Source organism: Pseudophryne corroboree, chromosome 3, assembly GCF_028390025.1.
Source record: "Pseudophryne corroboree isolate aPseCor3 chromosome 3, aPseCor3.hap2, whole genome shotgun sequence".
Classification (NCBI taxonomy): domain Eukaryota; kingdom Metazoa; phylum Chordata; class Amphibia; order Anura; family Myobatrachidae; genus Pseudophryne; species Pseudophryne corroboree.
The window spans coordinates 785834526-785855012 of record NC_086446.1 but is presented as its reverse complement, the minus strand read 5'-3'; the positions used below and the strand labels follow the sequence as shown (position 1 = coordinate 785855012).

Sequence of the window (20487 nt, the reverse complement as noted above, 5' to 3'; positions counted from 1 at the left end):
GGACTCAAGGTTTCATCTCCTAAAATTACTCCCTAAGAGTATGGAGAATACTAGGCGCTGAGGAACCCTTGTGATGCCATATAAATAAAGGATATTAAGAATACTATGAATCCTGTCTCGTTCCGGCTAAATGTACAACCTTGCTTATGCGTTAGTAATGTTTTCCTGTAATCTTCTGAATCCACTAGTATTTTGTTTGTTCCTCAAAAGTCTCAACAAGCAAAGCAAATTCTGAACACGTTACATGAAAGGGTTGAAGAGAATCTTGGTCAGGGCTACCGATGTTTATGTTCTGTGCTGCCTGCAAGGGGGAGGGGTGGCACTGTACCATGCAGGTGGTATTACGTTGCTAATACCCCTTTCACATCGCAAATGCCCGGTCCCGCACGGGAATTGCAAACGGGTCCTTCTCATGTGCGACTCGGCATTGGACCCTAACAGCAGGCTGGGTCGGGTTACCATAGTGGCGGAGCCGGCATCGGGGGCGGTGCTTGGAGATGATCTCATCTCGGCGCCACCACTCCCTATGTAGTGAACGGGTCCCGGGCCGAACCTTGCAACCCGTTCACACTGCCACTGACCTGGTATTCAGCACGGGAATAACTGCTTTATTCCCGGGTTTTAATTACCGGGTCAGGCGACCCGGGAATTCGCCCTGGGCCCTTTCACACCGCACAGCGGCCCGTGTCGACCCGGCAATATAGCGGGTCGATAGCGAGTTATTTGTGCGGTGTGAAAGGGGTATTAGTCACCTGGCTCCTACCTCCAGAAGCCCACTCAGGTGCCTACCCATGCCTCTTCCTTTATTATAGGTGTGTCTTACACTTTAACTTATATTCTGTGTTCTGCAATGTTTTGTACTGTGAGTTTTTTGCATACTTTTTTCCTTTTTGATTCTTGTTTTTCTTCTTGTTAGGGTAGTAGTAATAAAAATAATATTAATGTGTTCTCGAAAGATAGGATTCATGTAAAAGTACAGTAAGCTCAGTGCACTTTACTGTGCCAAAAGGTTTCTTTGCTGTTGAGTTGTTCCGTTATTTGTTACATTGTAGAAGCCTTTATGACTACTAGTAACTGACCTATCGTGTTCCTGCCTCTCTGCAGCTGCTGTCTTGTCGCTGACTGACTACTTAATACCAAACCAGCCTGTTTCTCACTAGCCCAGGGTTTTATGACAGTAGGAGTGTAATTTCTGAGCTTGCATTACCCACCCGTCCTGACCCTTAGCCTGTTTGCGCCGTCCTGACCCTTAGCCTGTTTGTGTCTTAGCCAGTTGACTCCTTGTCTGCGCGCTGTCAGCTGCCTGCGAGTTGGGCAGGCCTGGGGCCATGACATAGTATGATGACTTACATTGCAGTTCATTCGTTCCTTCGGGAGTCTTTGAAGGACCAAACGCTTATTAGGCTCTGTTGCTGCCGATGAGATAGTGCCAAGTGCTAGCAGCAAGGTGGGTGCACTTATTGTGGCTGTGTGGGGTAATCTCCGCAAAACCCTGGGGGGTTATTTACTAAGGTTGATTTTCTTTAAAATGTACCGATTTCAAATCAATGAAAATCGATGTTGGGATGCACGGGCTGAAACACATTTACTAACATGATTTTTTATTTTTAAATGTTAGTAAATGTGTGTTTTAGCCCTGGGAGCACAATATCGATTTAGATTGATTTTCGTCTGTTTGAAAGATGAAAATTCACCTTTAGTAAATATAGGTGTGGATCATAGGGTCACAGTGTCTAGGTCGACCACTGTTGGTCGCCATGGTTTCTAGGTCAACAAGTTCTCTAGATCAACATGTACAAGGTCGATAGGACAAAAGGTCGACATGAGTTTTTTAAAAATTTTGGGTGTCGTTTTCTCCGTAGAGTGACCGGGAACCCTAATTAGCTTTGGGTTACCGTTCCCAATTGCAGTAAACGTGGATCGTAACCCATGAAAAAGTTCAAAAAAGGAAAAAAAAATTTGAAAAACGGATGTCGACCTTCTGTCATGTCGATCTAAAACATATCGACCTAGAGACCTTGTCAACCTACTTACTGTCGACCAATAGTGGTCGACCTAGACATTGTCGACCTACAGACCGTATACCAGTAAATATACCCCCAGGAGCAATATGTTTGCTCTTGAAAATGTTCCCAGTCTATTAGTTTTGTACTGTATAATAATAACAATGCGTCTTGATAGAGTTGTGTCCCCCCTTATGGCCCCCGCAAATGTTTGTTCCATGGCTTTACCCTCTGTTTTCTGTTCCCTGTACCTCCATAGGATTGGGAGCTGCACATTAAAGGCAGGATGCATATGCAGAATGTGATGTCTTACTCAGGGAGGTGAGTGTGAGTGCCCTGCACACCGTGGCTTGTGTGTGCCAGGACCAAGCTCACTCCAGTTTCCTGTTGTATTTTCAGCACTGGGATAAAGTGTGCGCCCAACTCCTGTGACGGGATATTAGCTTCCTCTATGAATTCCGACTTTCACGCCATGAACAATGAAGGTGAGAGGCTTTCCGCCAGCTACAAAGGATAACACTGTTCAGCCCTATTCAATGTGTATGGGTCAGTTCAGAGCTCCAAGACGGCGGAAGTTACATTTGTATTGCAAGTATATTCAACTGGGTGCGAGGTTTATGCCGCAAAAAAAACACTTGCGACATTTTGGATTATCGCAGGTATGCGCACTCCCGATACCAGTATCCGATTTTAAAAAATGCAGCGCTGAAAACCTTGCGGCATGTGAAGAAAAAAAAACTACTCGCTAGTCCGGTGGTCTACATAGTTCCCGGTGGTCTTCCCTCCATCTTTGCACTGGGAAGAGGGCTGCTGAGAGGCAAAGGGCTGCTTAGAGGGAAGGAGTCTGCTAGGAGACATAGGGGTATATTCAATTGGTGTCGAAAACTGCTGTCTGTCGAAAAGACTGCAGTTTTCGACTTTTTAAGGTCGAAACGTGATTTTACCTATTCAATGCTATTCGACAAGTCGAGGAATTCAACTTGTCGGAAAGCACGTGGATCGGCGGAATAGCTGCCGATCCATGTGCTTGTGTAGAAAACGGTGGCCCCCTTTTCGACCATCTCAGTCCGACAAAAACATGTCGTACTGAGTTGTGGGACCCGAGAGGAGGAGAGGGGGGGGGGGGGGGAGCCGCAGGGAGGGGGGGGGGGGGGGGCAGACGGTGGGCATACAGGGGAGATCAACGCTACAGGAGGATGTGTCACAGCCGCGCCGCTCACGGCAGCTTCCACCCAGCTCCAGCAAGTGAGGTTACGCTTGCTGGAGCCGGGTGGACACTGCCGTGAGGTCAGGCGGCTGTGTGACATCCTCCTGCAGCGCTGATCTCCCTTGTACGCCCACCGGCTGTCCCCGCTGGTCTCCCCACAGCTTGCCCCCACTCTCCTCCTCTGCGTCCCTCAACTCAATTCGACTTGAAAAAGTCGAATTGAGATGAGATTGAATAGGGGTTGTCAGATCCATTCTGACAAATACATGTCGGAATGGATCCGACTTTAATTGAATATACCCCATAGTCCTCCCGGCTGTTGCCTTGGGGAGTAGGGGAAAGGGAGTTCACAAACTCGCCGGGTGTCAGACACACACTCACATACACTCATACACACACTAGCACAATACAATACAATACACTCACCGCTGCTGCAGGAGTCCGGATCCCGATGCTGGAGGAGACTCCGCTTCATAAGGTGAGTAATTACCAACTAATTAAGCTAACTGGAAACTTCCAATTGCTTAATTAGGGGGAGCCACAAGGGTGCCAGAACAAGTCCCAATGATTTTCCCTAAAAATAAGGAATTTGGAAAAAATCTAGTGCATGAAAAAAGACACAGTGATTTCTATAGAAATAACCACGTCTCATTTTCTCTCCTGTAATTGAATAGGAAAACCCAGCGGCTGTGGGGAAAAACCCTGAGCCCCAGGGTTTTTTACATTTTCCTCTCTTAATTGAACTCCCCCCCTTGGTTTCATAACTATCAGTGTACACTGGCACCTGCTGGTGCAAGACATCTGTCTGCATGCAGGCAACTCTCTGCTTAAGCACTACCCGCATATCCCAGCACTGGCACTCTCCTCTCCCGGCTGAATGGAGCTGCTTGCCGTGTCGCAGTGCAGTTCACAGCTCCGAGCCACCCCTGCCGGAACGAGAATGCCAGCGACCCCCTTCACCTTTGACCACATGTAAGCAAGATTCTGCTCTGTTACCCCTCCTCCCAAGTTTGGTCTGTCCGCACCCCCCAAGATACCCCCTTTTCCCCTGGTTCGGTCTGCACCCACCAGTACCCTAGGGTTTCTTTTAGGCAACTCCATCTCTAGATGGCATTTCCCATCAGGTCCAAGCCCCAGAAAATGTTGCTTTCCAGAGCTTGGTGCATATGGGGAATGTTTATCGGGTGTCTGAACACATATTTGCCCATTGATGCATCCTGCCCTATAAATGGAATGTGATTAATTGCTGGGGAAAGTCCGTATCCGTATATTAAAGCTTATCAACCTCCTATGTCTAATTTACTAAAAGTGCAATTGCTCCAAACCATCCAACACACGTGCTCAATCCATGTGCTTCCTCGGGTTTTGACTTATTCATGATAAAAGCAGTGGTGAGCACGTTATGGGGACGGTAACGAAAACGGACGCAAAAGGAAATGCTGTGTTATTCCTAGCAAACACCCCCTTCATGTTCTAAGCTGCGCTAGAAAAATTGCAGGTTGGTTACTATGGCAGCACCAACTTATTTTCTTTTTTGTAAGGGTTTAGTGCCTTTATGTAATGAGTCTGTGCAGCAACTTTAATGCATGCTCACTATACTGTCCTCACACCTCCCCACTGCAACATTATTAACTCCAGTCTTCAATCCCACAGGAATTGCATCAGATATTGATCAGTTGTATGCTCCTCCGGCACCGGCTGCCTCATTCCTTCCTTCTGGAGTAACCTATTCCGGACCACCCATTGGCGCTAAGGTAATTACCCTGCCCTATTATCCAGCTGTGAATGCGCTCTGTCGGCCACACGTGTTTTTCCAGTCTGGGATTGTACACCGTAATTGTCCCTGGTGAGGTGGAATGAGGGCTGGTTTATCCAGGATAACAGATGGGGACAAGATCCAGCTGTTACGGGGCAGTTTTTAATTATAATTTTTCACGTATATCAGCTGACGTTATCGAATCATCTGAATCCACCTTAAAATATGTTTAAATGTGATATTAAGAAATATAATTTTTGCAAATGCAACACCTCACTGTGAGGCATACAGTGCCTTGCTAAAGTATTCACCCCCCTTGGCTTTTTACCTATTTTGTTACATTACAACCTGTAATTTATTTTTATTTTTTAATCTGAATTTTATGTGATGGATATGCACAACATAGTCTAAGTTGGTGAAGTGAAATGAGAAAAATTTATATAAAAAATATTTTTTATAAATAAACATCTCAAAATTGACATGTGCATATGTATTCACCCCCCTTGCTATGAAGCCCCTCAAGAGTTCTGGTGCAACCAATTACTTTCATAAGTCACATAATTAGAGAAATGAAGTTCACCTGTGTGCAATCTAAGTGTCACATGATCTGTCAGTATAAACACACCTTTTCTGAAAGGCCCCAGAGGCTGTAACACCACTAAGCAAGAGGCATCACACCATGAAGACCAAGGAGCTCTCCAAACAAGTCAGGGACAAAGTTCTTGAAAAGTACAAGTCAGGGTTGGGTTATAAAAAAATATCCAAATCTTTGATGATCCCCCGGAGCACCATCAAATCCATCATCTTCAAATGGAAAGAACATGGTACCACAACAAACCTGCCAAGAGATGGCCAGCCACCAAAACTCACAGACCACGCAAGGAGGACATTAATCAGAGAGGCAGCACAGAGACCAAAGGTAACCCTAAAGGAGCTGCAGAGTTCCACAGCAGAGACTGGTGTATCTGCGCATGTGACCACAATAAGCCGTACACTCCATAGAGCTGGGCTTTATGGTAGAGTGGCCAGAAAAAAACCATTACTTAGTGTTGAAAATAAGAAGGCACATTTTGAGTTTGCCAAAAGGCATGTGTATGACCCCCCAAATGTATGGAGGAAGGTGCTCTGGTCAGATGAGACTAAAATGTAACTTTTCAGCCACCAAGGAAAACGCTATGTCTGGCGCAAACCCAACACATCCCATCACCCCAAGAACACCATCCCCACAGTGAAACATGGTGGTGGCAGCATCATGATGTGGGGATGTTTTTCAGCAGCAGGGACTGGGAAACTGTTTCGAGTCGAGGGAAAGATGGATGGTGCTAAGTACAGGGATATTCTTGAGTAAAACCTGTTTCAGTCTGCCTGTGATTTGAGACTGGGACGGAGGTTCACCTTCCAGCAGGACAATGACCCGAAGCATACTGCTAATGCAACACTCTAGTGGTTTAAGGGGAAACATTTAAATGTGTTGGAATGGCCTAGTCAAAGCCCAGATCTCAATATAATTGAGAATCTGTGGTCAGACTTGAAGATTGCTGTTCACAAGCGGAAACCATCCAACATGAAGGAGCTGGAGCAGTTTTGCCTTGAGGAATTGGCAAAAATCCCAGTGGCAAGATGTGGCAAGCTCATAGAGACTTATCCAAAGCGACTTGCAGCTGTAATTGCCGCAAAAGGTGGATCTACAAAGTACTGACTTTGGGGGGTGAATAGTTATGCACGCTGAATTTTTCTATTATTTTGTCCTATTTGTTGTTTGCTTCACAATAAAAGAAAAAAAAAACATCTTCAAAGTTGTCGGCATGTTCTGTGAATTAAATGATGCAAACCTTCAAACAATCCATTTTAATTCCAGGTTGTGAGGCAACAAAACATGAAACATGCAAAGGGGTGTGAATACTTTAAAAAGGCACTGTATCTATAAAAAATATAGAAATAGATTGCGGCATATCCGCAGAATGAGTTTCCCCTGGCTCTATTACATGGGTTCCACAGCACCAGTGTATGCGAAGCATTCCAGAACTGGAACCCATGAGTCAAAGCCTGTAGACTACATATTGCATAATTTACCAGGAGAGGGGTCTTCCAGATCCCTCCCTGGTGATAGCCACTAGTGCATGCACTGTATGGTAACCGCACATGTGCAATAGGCCGCCCACAGTCCTACAGCACAAAGTAAAGTGATCACTTTACTTTACACATCACATTGGAGCAGCAATAAGAAATTTTAATTATTGAGACTAAACAATAATTAGTAAATGGACCCCTTAATTACGTTTACCGTACCATCCATTTAAACCATGACAATTATTAAACTTATTAATTACACAGGTTCTGTGGCTGGCTGACTTCAGCCCTGCATTTCACCTGATTTTAATCAGCCACAGAACCTGTGTAATCTATGAGTGTGCCACTTTGGATAGTATGGTAAACCTACCCTTAATTTTCTGATTATTCTTTAATAATTATTGCACAAACAACCCTTGCATCATGTGCAGTTCCTCCTAGCTTTACTATATTTATACTGGGAAATATGTTAAAATGCCTATATAGTGTGTGTGTGTGTGTGTGTGTGTGTGTGTGTGTGTGTGTGTGTGTGTGTGTGTGTGTGTGTAAATGCCTATATACTGTGTGTGTGTAAATGCCTATATAGTGTGTGTGTGTGTGTGTGTGTGTGTGTGTGTGTGTGTGTGTGTGTGTGTGTGTGTGTGTGTGTGTGTGTGTGTGTAAATGCCTATATACTGTGTGTGTGTAAATGCCTATATAGTGTGTGTGTGTGTGTGTGTGTGTGTGTGTGTGTGTGTGTGTGTGTAAATGCCTATATACTGTGTGTATATACACAGGGAACAACAGCACTCACCATACCCAGGAATGGTGTGGCGTGGGACCACATTGCTTAAATACTATTACATATATATAATATGTGTGTGTGTGTGTGTGTGTGTGTGTGTGTGTGTGTGTGTGTGTGTATGTGTATATATATATATATATTTGTTGTTTTTTTATTGACTTTATTAAGCAACATCTATAGGTGCAATAGTGAAGAGACCTTCTGTGTCTGGTATATTAGTAGAAGACAATGATTATTTTTGTACAAATCTTTCATACCAAAAATGCAGGGTCTTACCTGGGAATACGGTCCCTGGATCATGCAGGGACATTCCCGGGAAAGACGCCTTGCATAACGCAGTCAGCAGCTCGGCATATTGCCGGGTTGCTGACGTCAGCGGTGACGGCGCTAGAGATCACATGATCTCCAAGCGCCGCCTGTACATAGAGAGTGAACGGGAGCCGGGGCGCATTGACTCGGCTCCCGTTAACACCGCACAGTGAGCCGGGTTGAACATGGGTCAAGAGCAGGGTTTAAATACCGGGTCACTGGACCCGGAATTTCCACCCCCGGTACCCTTTCATACTGCACATGAACACGGGTTATGCGTGTTCATGTGCCAATAACCCGTGTTCAGAGGTGCTGGTGTGAAAGGGGTATTACTATACCACCCCTTTAATCCGGGACGCTCATAGACTACACAGGTTCTGTGGCTGATTAACACCAGGTGGAATGCAGACTTGAAGTCAGTAGCCACAGAACCTGTGACTACCCATACATCTGCAATCACAAAAAAACAATGTGCAGATTTTGAGTTGTTTGTTTTTTACCTAGATTTAAAGATTCCCCAATCCACCAATCCGCCCATACAATACAGATATTTTTCTGTGATTTGCAGATCATTTTCAGCAAATACAGATCTACCTATCTTAAAATGCTCATCCGTTTTCAAATGGATTTAACCAATTTGTCTGAACGACCATTTTTGCACCCATACATTACCAGATTTTTATTCCAACCAGCCAGATTGGACAGTAAAGGGCCCTACTCATTTCCCGATGCGCCGCCGAGGTGCCCGACGGCCGATACGGCCGACGAGCGACCCGGCGGTGGGGGGGCAGTGACGGGGGGAGTGAAGTTTCTTCACTCCCCCCGTCACGCGGCTGCATTGAAGTGCAGGCAAATATGGACGAGATCGTCCATATTGGCCTGCATGCACAGCCGACGGGAGACCAGCGATGAACGAGCGTGGGGCCGCGCATCGTTCATCGCTGGAGTCTCCACACTGAAAGATATGAACGAGTTCTCGTTCATTTATGAACGAGATCGTTCATATCTTTCAGAATATCGGCCAGTGTGTAGGGCCTATTAGTGGGGGGTTGTACTAAGCAGTGATAAGAGTGGAGAAGTGAGCCGGTGGAGAAGTTGCCCATGGCAACCAATCAGCATTGACGTAACATTTATCATTTGCATACTATAAAAGTATACAGGGCAGCTGATTGGTTGCCATGGGCAACTTCTCCACTGGCTCACTTCTCCACTTTTATCACTGCTTAGTACATGTCCCCCTAAAGCTTTAGGTGTATGGCCTGCTTTACCAATCACAATCACTTTTTGGTTGGAATCTGTTAATCCCATACATTGCAGATTTATTTGCATAATCATCTGCGAAACTCAAAATTGCCCCAATTGATTGCTGCGGTATGGGAGACTTTAGATAAAGGCTCCCATACATCAGTAATCGACTGGGACAATTTGCCAATTTGCAGACGATTGTGCAAATAAATATTAAATATACAATGTATGGGGTTCACAGATTGCAGATTGAGACCAAAAATCCATTGGGATTTTTAAATCAGGTTGTCCAACATGTTGGATTTCACAGCTCAATTGGGGCTGTAGATTGTTAAGGCCCCCAGACGTCATCAATCGATTGGGGCAGTTTGCTATTTTGCGGATAATTGTGTAAATAAATATACAATGTATGGGGTTCACAGATCGCGGATTCAGACCAAAAATCGATTGTGATTGTTAAATCAGGTTATCCAACATGTTGGATTTCAACGTCCAATAGGGACTGTTGATTGCTAGTGTATGGGTAACAATCAGCAGATTTGCAGACTCTTTCTAGTAAACTGAGGAGCCTTTCAAGGCTGAAAATGATCTGCAAATCACAGATAAATATCTGTAATACATAGGCGCAGATTGGGGAATCTTTAGATCTGGGAAAACAATCTCAGAATCTGCAAAGTGTTGTTTTGTGATTGCTGATGTACGGGCGCTGACATGTGATAACATGTACACAGCGAGAAGGCGATGTGAGTGCACGAGGACTGTTGATAAATATAACAGAGAGCTCTGCTTTATTATGTGCTTCCTATTGCAGGAAGTCAGGGGTGTGCTTTGGTACAGTGCAGGAGTGTAATAAAAAGCACAGACTTTACTGTCCCAGCCAAGACAGTGGCGATCCTTCCATGTCCCTCTAAGCCGGGTGCTAAGACCATTTGAAGTTCACTGGCGGGGAGGTTCTGAATGTTTGCACAGATGTCTGGATACCTGTCAGCACTGAGGCGTGTAATAAGGTGGCTGCTGCTGTTATATCCCCCTTATTCTCACTGGGCCACTGTGATATACTGAGCATTCCTCATACTGTATATACTGTGCCGTGACGTTCACCAGAAAACAACAGACGCACTGGGGATAAGAACCTGTAACATTTTATAAACAGTAATTTACATCTAACTCACTGCAGAGGGCATTGGTGAGAATACTGAATCACTCACATCCGGCCGCTGGGGAAGGGGTACATACATTTATCTTGACCTTTAATAGGATTAACTGAGCCAGTGCTGTCAGACTTATTCCCTGCTGTAATTACTTAATCCCCTGCTGCATTGTTCTCTCTGTATTGTATTGCAGCTGAGAAAAATAGATGAAGGGTTTATGCTAATAAGTCATGTTGTGACTAGGCGCAGAAAACTAGTCAAGATAACGGTGGACCCATCTGTACCACTTGGACTTATTTGTCTGAAGCCAGGTAACCTGCCTGTGTGTTTTGTGGCATGTGGGAGGAGTACGGGAAACATGGAGAAAATACAGACTCACAGCCATGACCGTAATGCTCGAAGGCTACAGTGCTAACCACTGTGCCATTGTGCCTTACGAGTAAAGTGAGAGGTTTTCCTTGCATTTATCGGCATCTCATTAGCTTTAAATGCTAATTAGTAATTTAGTATTACCTGTAACATACTGAGTGATTCTTTAATAGGAGTGATAAGAATATAAGATCCACTGCGCTATGGGCGGCTTTCTTGACTGCACAACTGCTATTAGCAAGTGTAGCTGCCGCCCAGGAATGAAAAGACACGCCACTGGAGCTATCGCCAACTCATTCACAATTGCGTACATATTTGCAGCCTGTATACAGCAATGAGGAACAGTGGGTCTAAGGGTTGGCCTATGGCTACATGGACTGGGCCCGGCTGTAGCAATACAGGTGCCATGCTTCTGTACGTACGAGCTCGCACCTAACTGCAGATACACACCTTGAAAAACGGCCATGGTACGCCTGTGTTTTTGCAAGCACTCCCCGTTAACGCCTCCAAACGGTCACTTCCTGCCAATCACTTTCCCATGAAATCCTCATTGCGAGCGGGATTGCAGCGACACCTTGACGCATGCGCTGAGCGATTGCAGCACATGCGCAGTCTGCTGATAATGGCTCGCTTGTGTGAATTAGGTCTTATTTAATGCTACAACTTGGTGGCTGCTCTCCCCGCATGACCTCCCTAGGTTACAGCGAATAGGGCTATGTACTGCCCAGACACCGCATTGTACGAGCGGCTACCCTGCAGTGACACACCACCCGCTGCCGCTCAGTGCGCCCCACTGCATGCCGCAGGAGCTGCACCTGAAGCTGATAATGCCCTATTGTGATTGGTGCCACTGCCTAGTGTCGTTGGTCTCACACTTACCATCTCTGCATAGCCTGCAGTTCCATCATCACGCCACTACATCAGTAATGCAGAACTATATGGTGGTATCGGTTATATAACACAGATATTCTTAGTTGAATGGACTTTGTATTTATAGTACACTAGGTGATTCATCGCGCCCACACTGTCATAAGGGGCTACGCCCCCTTAACTCTTGCACGCCCTTGTGGCGTGCAATATTTTTATTATATGGAGTATTACCTCCAATCATAATTGTGTGAGTGGTTAAATAAAGGATGTGCGATGGTTAAGGGGTCGTAGCCCCTTGCAACGGAGTGAACAGTGCACGCAGGGCCTGATGAATCGCCTAGTAGGTGCTGTGTTTGGGGGAGTGGCGGGTGCGGGGGAGATGCAGATGGGGAGGGGTCGGGGGTGCTGCGGGTGGGGGAGGGGGTCCGGAGCCACTGCGGGTGGGGGAGGAGCGGTTGCGGGGGTGCTGCGGGTGGGGTAGGTGCGGGGGTGCTGCAGGTGGGGGAGGCACTTATGTGACATCACGCGCAGAGGAGGCTCCGGGGCTCAGAGAGTATGCGGTGAAGGGAGGACTATGAAAGCCTTCCGCTGCACCGCTTTCATACACATCTATGCCGGTGGCCGCAGCAGCTTTTGTTCCACCTGCGCTCCGGCTAGGGAGTGGGGATTGTTGATGGCGGAGGGGGCAGTCGGACTGGCAGCAGGACATAGGACCATACCTGCTTACTTTTGAAAAAGCATTTCAGGGAGATTGTGAAAGTAACACCTATAAGCGCAGAGATGTACTGCTGCATCTGAGAGGCGTGTCATGAAAATTACTTACATCAAAACGTAAATGAGCCTCAAAGTTAGTATATATACTGTAATTGGCCATGAGAAACCTTATTTAAATTAATGTAGCCATAGGGATCATTGTGCCTTATAACCAATACTGGGAAATGGCGCTAATGATCCCATTTGAATGTATATATATCTCTAATATATCTTTTCCCCAAGAATGTAACAGCTGTATAATAGGGGTAAGGTAAAATCAGAGATTGCTGCTATTTCAGGGAGTCTCCTGCAGAATGAGGGAGGGCAGGCTACTCTGCATAGGACGCTGCAGTAAAAGGATTCCCCCCCCCCCCATCTACAGCGCAGAGACTTGCTGCAGATGCAGTGGCATACCCTCCAGCTGCACCTTTTTGGCAGGTACAGGACCTTTTTTTTATGGTCTGTACTCATTCTTGGCTCTCCAAACTCCCATTGAAAGTATAGGAAAAGGGGCATGGCCACACCACTGTACCCATGGCCACGCCCCCTTTCCGAATTTTTAGCGTTTTTTATGTGTAAAGTGTTGGAGGGTATGTTGCTGCAGATGCAGTGGACCTATTTTGGGGTGTGGACCTGGAGCTGCAGCTGCATCAGCCCCATTGCTAATCCTGCTCTGGAGAACACACAGCAACCAAAGGGCAGAACCTCCCATTGGATGTAACCTGTGTGGGAGGGCATTTCTCGCCCAATCAGCTGTGGACTGGGTGTGATAGACCTGCTGCTAACCCAATGAGAGCTCCTAGCCACGCCCAGCATTAGACACACAGGCACAGAGTCACAGATCTGGGCTATTATATAGGAGGTGAGGTCCTTGTGGATTGCATGATGGATTTCATACTAGCTGCATCAGGGGTTTAAGATTGCAGTCAGGGGCATAAATACAGGAGACAATGAAAGGTGGTCGTCTCTGGGGACCACCACAGAGTGGGCATCCTGACTTCCTCCATTGCTCTAGGTTCTCCCTTGTACACCCCAGTACACGTGTAAGGATGTGCCACACCCACGCTCCTACCTCTCACAGGGTCCTTACCCCGAAGTCCACTCCCAGCCTAGGTAACTATCTCTAGCATGCAAACCACACCAATGTATATAAAAGGGGCACGGCACAGGCTGAATCCCCCTTCATACACGCAGTACTTTCTGCCTTGCTGTTTCTGTGGGAGCAGAATATAGCAAGATTGGAAGATCCTGATCAGTAATAGGTAGTGTCTCTGTGCTGGGGTGTGTGCTGGTAATTAATTGGGTGAGGAGAGTGTGTGTCTGTGTGCTGCTGGAGTGTTGGAAGTGAATGCATGGGGAGGAGAGTGTGTGTCTGGGTGCTCCGCCCCTTGGAGTGTTAGATGTGAATGCATGGGGAGGACAGTGTGTGTCTGGGTGCTCTGCCCCTTGGAGTGTTAGATGTGAATGCATGGGGAGGACAGTGTGTGTCTGGGTGCTCCGCCCCTTGGAGTGTTAGATGTGAATGCATGGGGAGGACAGTGTGTGTCTGGGTGCTCCGCCCCTTGGAGTGTTAGATGTGAATGCATGGGGAGGACAGTGTGTGTCTGGGTGCTCCGCCCCTTGGAGTGTTAGATGTGAATGCATGGGGAGGACAGTGTGTGTCTGGGTGCTCCGCCCCTTGGAGTGTTAGATGTGAATGCATGGGGAGGACAGTGTGTGTCTGGGTGCTCCGCCCCTTGGAGTGTTAGATGTGAATGCATGGGGAGGAGAGTGTGTGTCTGGGTGCTCCCCCTCCTGGAGTGTTGGAAGTGAAAGCAGAAGAAGGAGAGTGTGTGTCTGGATGCTCCGCCTACTGGAGTGTTGGAAGTGAAAGCAGGGAGAAGACAGTGTGTGTCTGGGTGCTCCCCCTCCTGGAGTGTTGTAAGTGAAAGCAGAAGAAGGAGAGTGTGTGTCTAGATGCTGCGCCTACTGGAGTGTTGGAATTGAAAGCAGGGGGAGGACAGTGTGTGACTGGGTGCTCCGCCTCCTGGAATGTTGGAAGTGAATGCAGAGGGAGGACAGTGTGTGTCTGGGTGCTCCGCCTCCTGGAGTGTTGGAAGTGAATGCAGAGGGAGGACAGTGTGTGTCTGGGAGCTCCGCCTCCTGGAATGTTGGAAGTGAAAGCAGGGGGAGGAGAGTGTGTGTTTGGGAGCTCCGCCTCCTGGAATGTTGGAAGTGAATGCAGGGGGAGGAGAGTGTGTGTTTGGGTGCTCCGCCTTCTGCAATGTTGGAAGTGAAAGCAGGGGGAGGAGAGTGTGTGTTTGGGTGCTCCGCCTTCTGCAATGTTGGAAGTGAGTGCAGGGGAGGAGAGTGTGTGTTTGGGTGCTCCGCCTCCTGGAATGTTGGAAGTGAATGCAGGGGGAGGAGAGTGTGTGTTTGGGTGCTCCGCCTTCTGCAATGTTGGAAGTGAAAGCAGGGGGAGGAGAGTGTGTGTTTGGGTGCTCCGCCTTCTGCAATGTTGGAAGTGAGTGCAGGGGAGGAGAGTGTGTGTTTGGGTGCTCCGCCTCCTGGAATGTTGGAAGTGAATGCAGGGGGAGGAGAGTGTGTGTTTGGGTGCTCCGCCTCCTGGAATGTTGGAAGTGAATGCAGGGGGAGGAGAGTGTGTGTTTGGGTGCTCCGCCTTCTGCAATGTTGGAAGTGAAAGCAGGGGGAGGAGAGTGTGTGTTTGGGTGCTCCGCCTCCTGGAATGTTGGAAGTGAATGCAGGGGGAGGAGAGTGTGTGTTTGGGTGCTCCGCCTCCTGGAATGTTGGAAGTGAATGCAGGGGGAGGAGAGTGTGTGTTTGGGTGCTCCGCCTTCTGCAATGTTGGAAGTGAAAGCAGGGGGAGGAGAGTGTGTGTTTGGGTGCTCCGCCTCCTGGAATGTTGGAAGTGAATGCAGGGGGAGGAGAGTGTGTGTTTGGGTGCTCCGCCTCCTGGAATGTTGGAAGTGAATGCAGGGGGAGGAGAGTGTGTGTTTGGGTGCTCCGCCTTCTGCAATGTTGGAAGTGAAAGCAGGGGGAGGAGAGTGTGTGTTTGGGTGCTCCGCCTCCTGGAATGTTGGAAGTGAATGCAGGGGGAGGAGAGTGTGTGTTTGGGTGCTCCGCCTCCTGGAATGTTGGAAGTGAATGCAGGGGGAGGAGAGTGTGTGTCTGGGTGCTCCGCCTCCTGGAATGTTGGAAGTGAATGCAGGGGAGGAAACTGAGTGTCTGTGTGCTCCGCCTCCTGGAGTGTTGGAAGTTTATGCAGAGGGAGGAGAGTGTGTGTCTGGGTGCTCCCCCTGCTGGACTGTTGGAATTTAAAGCAGGGGGAGGAAAGTGTGTGTCTGGGTGCTCCGCCTCCTGGAATGTTGGAAGTGAATGCAGGGGGAGGAGAGTGTGTGTCTGGGTGCTCCGCCTCCTGGAATGTTGGAAGTGAATGCAGGGGGAGGAGAGTGTGTGTCTGGGTGCTCCGCCTCCTGGAATGTTGGAAGTGAATGCAGGGGGAGGAGAGTGTGTGTCTGGGTGCTCCGCCTCCTGGAATGTTGGAAGTGAATGCAGGGGGAGGAGAGTGTGTGTCTGGGTGCTCCGCCTCCTGGAATGTTGGAAGTGAATGCAGGGGGAGGAGAGTGTGTGTCTGGGTGCTCCGCCTCCTGGAATGTTGGAAGTGAATGCAGGGGGAGGAGAGTGTGTGTCTGGGTGCTCCGCCTCCTGGAATGTTGGAAGTGAAAGCAGGGGGAGGAGAGTGTGTGTCTGGGTGCTCCGCCTCCTGGAATGTTGGAAGTGAATGCAGGGGGAGGAGAGTGTGTGTCTGGGTGCTCCGCCTCCTGGAATGTTGGAAGTGAATGCAGGGGGAGGAGAGTGTGTGTCTGGGTGCTCCGCCTCCTGGAATGTTGGAAGTGAATGCAGGGGAGGAAACTGAGTGTCTGTGTGCTCCGCCTCCTGGAGTGTTGGAAGTTTATGCAGAGGGAGGAGAGTGTGTGTCTGGGTGCTCCCCCTGCTGGACTGTTGGAATTTAAAGCAGGGGGAGGAAAGTGTGTGTCTGGGTGCTCCGCCTCCTGGAATGTTGGAAGTGAATGCAGGGGGAGGAGAGTGTGTGTTTGGGAGCTCCGCCTCCTGGAATGTTGGAAGTGAATGCAGGGGGAGGAGAGTGTGTGTCTGGGTGCTCCGCCTCCTGGAATGTTGGAAGTGAATGCAGGGGGAGGAGAGTGTGTGTTTGGGAGCTCCGCCTCCTGGAATGTTGGAAGTGAATGCAGGGGGAGGAGAGTGTGTGTTTGGGTGCTCCGCCTTCTGCAATGTTGGAAGTGAAAGCAGGGGGACTGTGTGTCTGGGTGGGGGTGTGATACAAAAGATAGACTTATAAGATTATAAAGGTCAACAGGGTCAAAATATTTATTTTTTGTTTTTAAACATATTTCACCCAACTTTGTGAGATGTGTCCCCTTGCAGGCTCACTTCGGTTGCCACGCCTCGGGCTCAGTAGCTAGCTTTGCTCGCCACAAGGTTATTGCAGGTAACAGTTTGTGACATGGATAGTAACTGCAGCAAAAGTTGTAGAAATATGAATCAACCTTCCTTTCATGTTGACCTTTTGACTGTCGCCTCTATGGTGTCAACCTATTCTCTGTTAACCTTTTAACTATCTATCTAACCACCTCACCTGGGTGGGTGCTGCTGGGGTGTTGGCAGTAAAGGCAGATGTTGGCAAGATGATGCAGGAGATAGGTGCATGTGTAATGATGATGCAGGAGATAGGCGCAGCTGTAGTGTGATGCAGGAGATAGGCGCAGCTGTAGTGATGATGCAGGAGATAGGCGCAGCTGTAGTGATGATGCAGGAGATAGGCGCATGTGTAATGATGATGCAGGAGATAGGCGCAGCTGTAGTGATGATTCAGGAGATAGGCGCAGCTGTAGTGATGATGCAGGAGATAGGCGCATGTGTAATGATGATGCAGGAGATAGGCGCAGCTGTAGTGATGATGCAGGAGATAGGCGCATGTGTAATGATGATGCAGGAGATAGGCGCATGTGTAATGATGATGCAGGAGATAGGCGCAGCTGTAGTGATGATGCAGGAGATAGGTGCAGCTGTAATGATGATGCAGGAGATAGGCGCATGTGTAATGATGATGCAGGAGATAGGCGCAGCTGTAATGATGATGCAGGAGATAGGCGCATGTGTAGTGATGATGCAGGAGATAGGCGCATGTGTAATGATGATGCAGGAGATAGGCGCATGTGTAATGATGATGCAGGAGATAGGCGCATGTGTAGTGATGATGCAGGAGATAGGCGCATATGTAATGATGATGCAGGAGATAGGCGCATGTGTAATGATGATGCAGGAGATAGGCACAGCTGTAATGATGATGCAGGAGATAGGCGCAGCTGTAATGATGATGCAGGAGATAGGCGCAGCTGTAATGATGATGCAGGAGATAGGCGCAGCTGTAGTGATGATGCAGGAGATAGGCGCAGCTGTAATGATGATGCAGGAGATAGGCGCAGCTGTAGTGATGATGCAGGAGATAGGCGCAGCTGTAGTGTGATGCAGGAGATAGGCGCATGTGTAATGATGATGCAGGAGATAGGCACAGCTGTAGTGATGATTCAGGAGATAGGTACGGCTGTAGTGATGATGCAGGAGATAGGCGCAGCTGTAGTGATGATTCAGGAGATAGGCGCAGCTGTAGTGATGATGCAGGAGATAGGCGCATGTGTAATGATGATGCAGGAGATAGGCGCAGCTGTAGTGATGATGCAGGAGATAGGCGCATGTGTAATGATGATGCAGGAGATAGGCGCATGTGTAATGATGATGCAGGAGATAGGCGCAGCTGTAGTGATGATGCAGGAGATAGGTGCAGCTGTAATGATGATGCAGGAGATAGGCGCATGTGTAATGATGATGCAGGAGATAGGCGCAGCTGTAATGATGATGCAGGAGATAGGCGCATGTGTAGTGATGATGCAGGAGATAGGCGCATGTGTAATGATGATGCAGGAGATAGGCGCATGTGTAATGATGATGCAGGAGATAGGCGCATGTGTAGTGATGATGCAGGAGATAGGCGCATGTGTAATGATGATGCAGGAGATAGGCGCAGCTGTAGTGATGATGCAGGAGATAGGCGCATGTGTAATGATGATGCAGGAGATAGGCGCATGTGTAATGATGATGCAGGAGATAGGCGCAGCTGTAGTGATGATGCAGTAGATAGGCGCAGCTGTAGTGATGATGCAGGAGATAGGTGCAGCTGTAATGATGATGCAGGAGATAGGCGCATGTGTAATGATGATGCAGGAGATAGGCGCAGCTGTAATGATGATGCAGGAGATAGGCGCATGTGTAGTGATGATGCAGGAGATAGGTGCAGCTGTAGTGATGATGCAGTAGATAGGCGCAGCTGTAGTGATGATGCAGGAGATAGGTGCAGCTGTAATGATGATGCAGGAGATAGGCGCATGTGTAATGATGATGCAGGAGATAGGCGCAGCTGTAATGATGATGCAGGAGATAGGCGCATGTGTAATGATGATGCAGGAGATAGGCGCAGCTGTAATGATGATGCAGGAGATAGGCGCATGTGTAGTGATGATGCAGGAGATAGGCGCATGTGTAGTGATGATGCAGGAGATAGGCGCATGTGTAATGATGATGCAGGAGATAGGCGCATGTGTAATGATGATGCAGGAGATAGGCACAGATGTAATGATGATGCAGGAGATAGGCGCAGCTGTAATGATGATGCAGGAGATAGGCGCAGCTGTAATGATGATGCAGGAGATAGGCGCAGCTGTAGTGATGATGCAGGAGATAGGCGCAGCTGTAATGATGATGCAGGAGATAGGCGCGACTGTAGTGTGATGCAGGAGATAGGCGCATGTGTAATGATGATGCAGGAGATAGGCGCAGCTGTAGTGATGATGCAGGAGATAGGCGCAGCTGTAGTGATGATGCAGGAGATAGGCGCAGCTGTAGTGATGATGCAGGAGATAGGCGCAGCTGTAGTGATGATGCAGGAGATAGGCACAGCTGTAGTGATGATGCAGGAGATAGCCGCTGCTGTAGTGATGATGCAGGAGATAGGCGCAGCTGTAATGATGATGCAGGAGATAGGCGCGACTGTAGTGTGATGCAGGAGATAGGCGCATGTGTAATGATGATGCAGGAGATAGGCGCAGCTGTAGTGATGATGCAGGAGATAGGCGCAGCTGTAGTGTGATGCAGGAGATAGGCGCATGTGTAATGATGATGCAGGAGATAGGCGCAGCTGTAGTGATGATTCAGGAGATAGGCGCAGCTGTAGTGATGATGCAGGAGATAGGCGCATGTGTAATGATGATGCAGGAGATAGGCGCAGCTGTAGTGATGATGCAGGAGATAGGCGCATGTGTAATGATGATGCAGGAGATAGGCGCATGTGTAATGATGATGCAGGAGATAGGCGCAGCTGTAGTGATGATGCAGGAGATAGGTGCAGCTGTAATGATGATGCAGGAGATAGGCGCATGTGTAATGATGATGCAGGAGATAGGCGCAGCTGTAATGATGATGCAGGAGATAGGCGCATGTGTAGTGATGATGCAGGAGATAGGCGCATGTGTAATGATGATGCAGGAGATAGGCGCATGTGTAATGATGATGCAGGAGATAGGCGCATGTGTAGTGATGATGCAGGAGATAGGCGCATGTGTAATGATGATGCAGGAGATAGGCACAGCTGTAGTGTGATGCAGGAGATAGGCGCAGCTGTAATGATGATGCAGGAGATAGGCGCATGTGTAATGATGATGCAGGAGATAGGCACAGCTGTAGTGATGATGCAGGAGATAGGCGCAGCTGTAATGATGATGCAGGAGATAGGCGCAGCTGTAATGATGATGCAGGAGATAGGCGCAGCTGTAGTGATGATGCAGGAGATAGGCGCAGCTGTAATGATGATGCAGGAGATAGGCGCGACTGTAGTGTGA

The 20487-nt window shown here is 48.2% G+C and overlaps 1 protein-coding gene across 1 annotated transcript in view; it reads left to right on the top strand.

Moving 5' to 3' along the window:
* The window catches only part of RBM20 (RNA binding motif protein 20), a 372020-nt gene that overhangs the window by 199069 nt on the left and 152464 nt on the right, over positions 1–20487 (top strand). The window contains exons 3-5 of the mRNA XM_063962633.1: positions 2263–2324; positions 2403–2488; positions 4864–4964. Of these exons, the coding sequence (XP_063818703.1) occupies positions 2263–2324; positions 2403–2488; positions 4864–4964 (249 nt within the window). The remainder of the gene's footprint in view (positions 1–2262; positions 2325–2402; positions 2489–4863; positions 4965–20487) is intronic.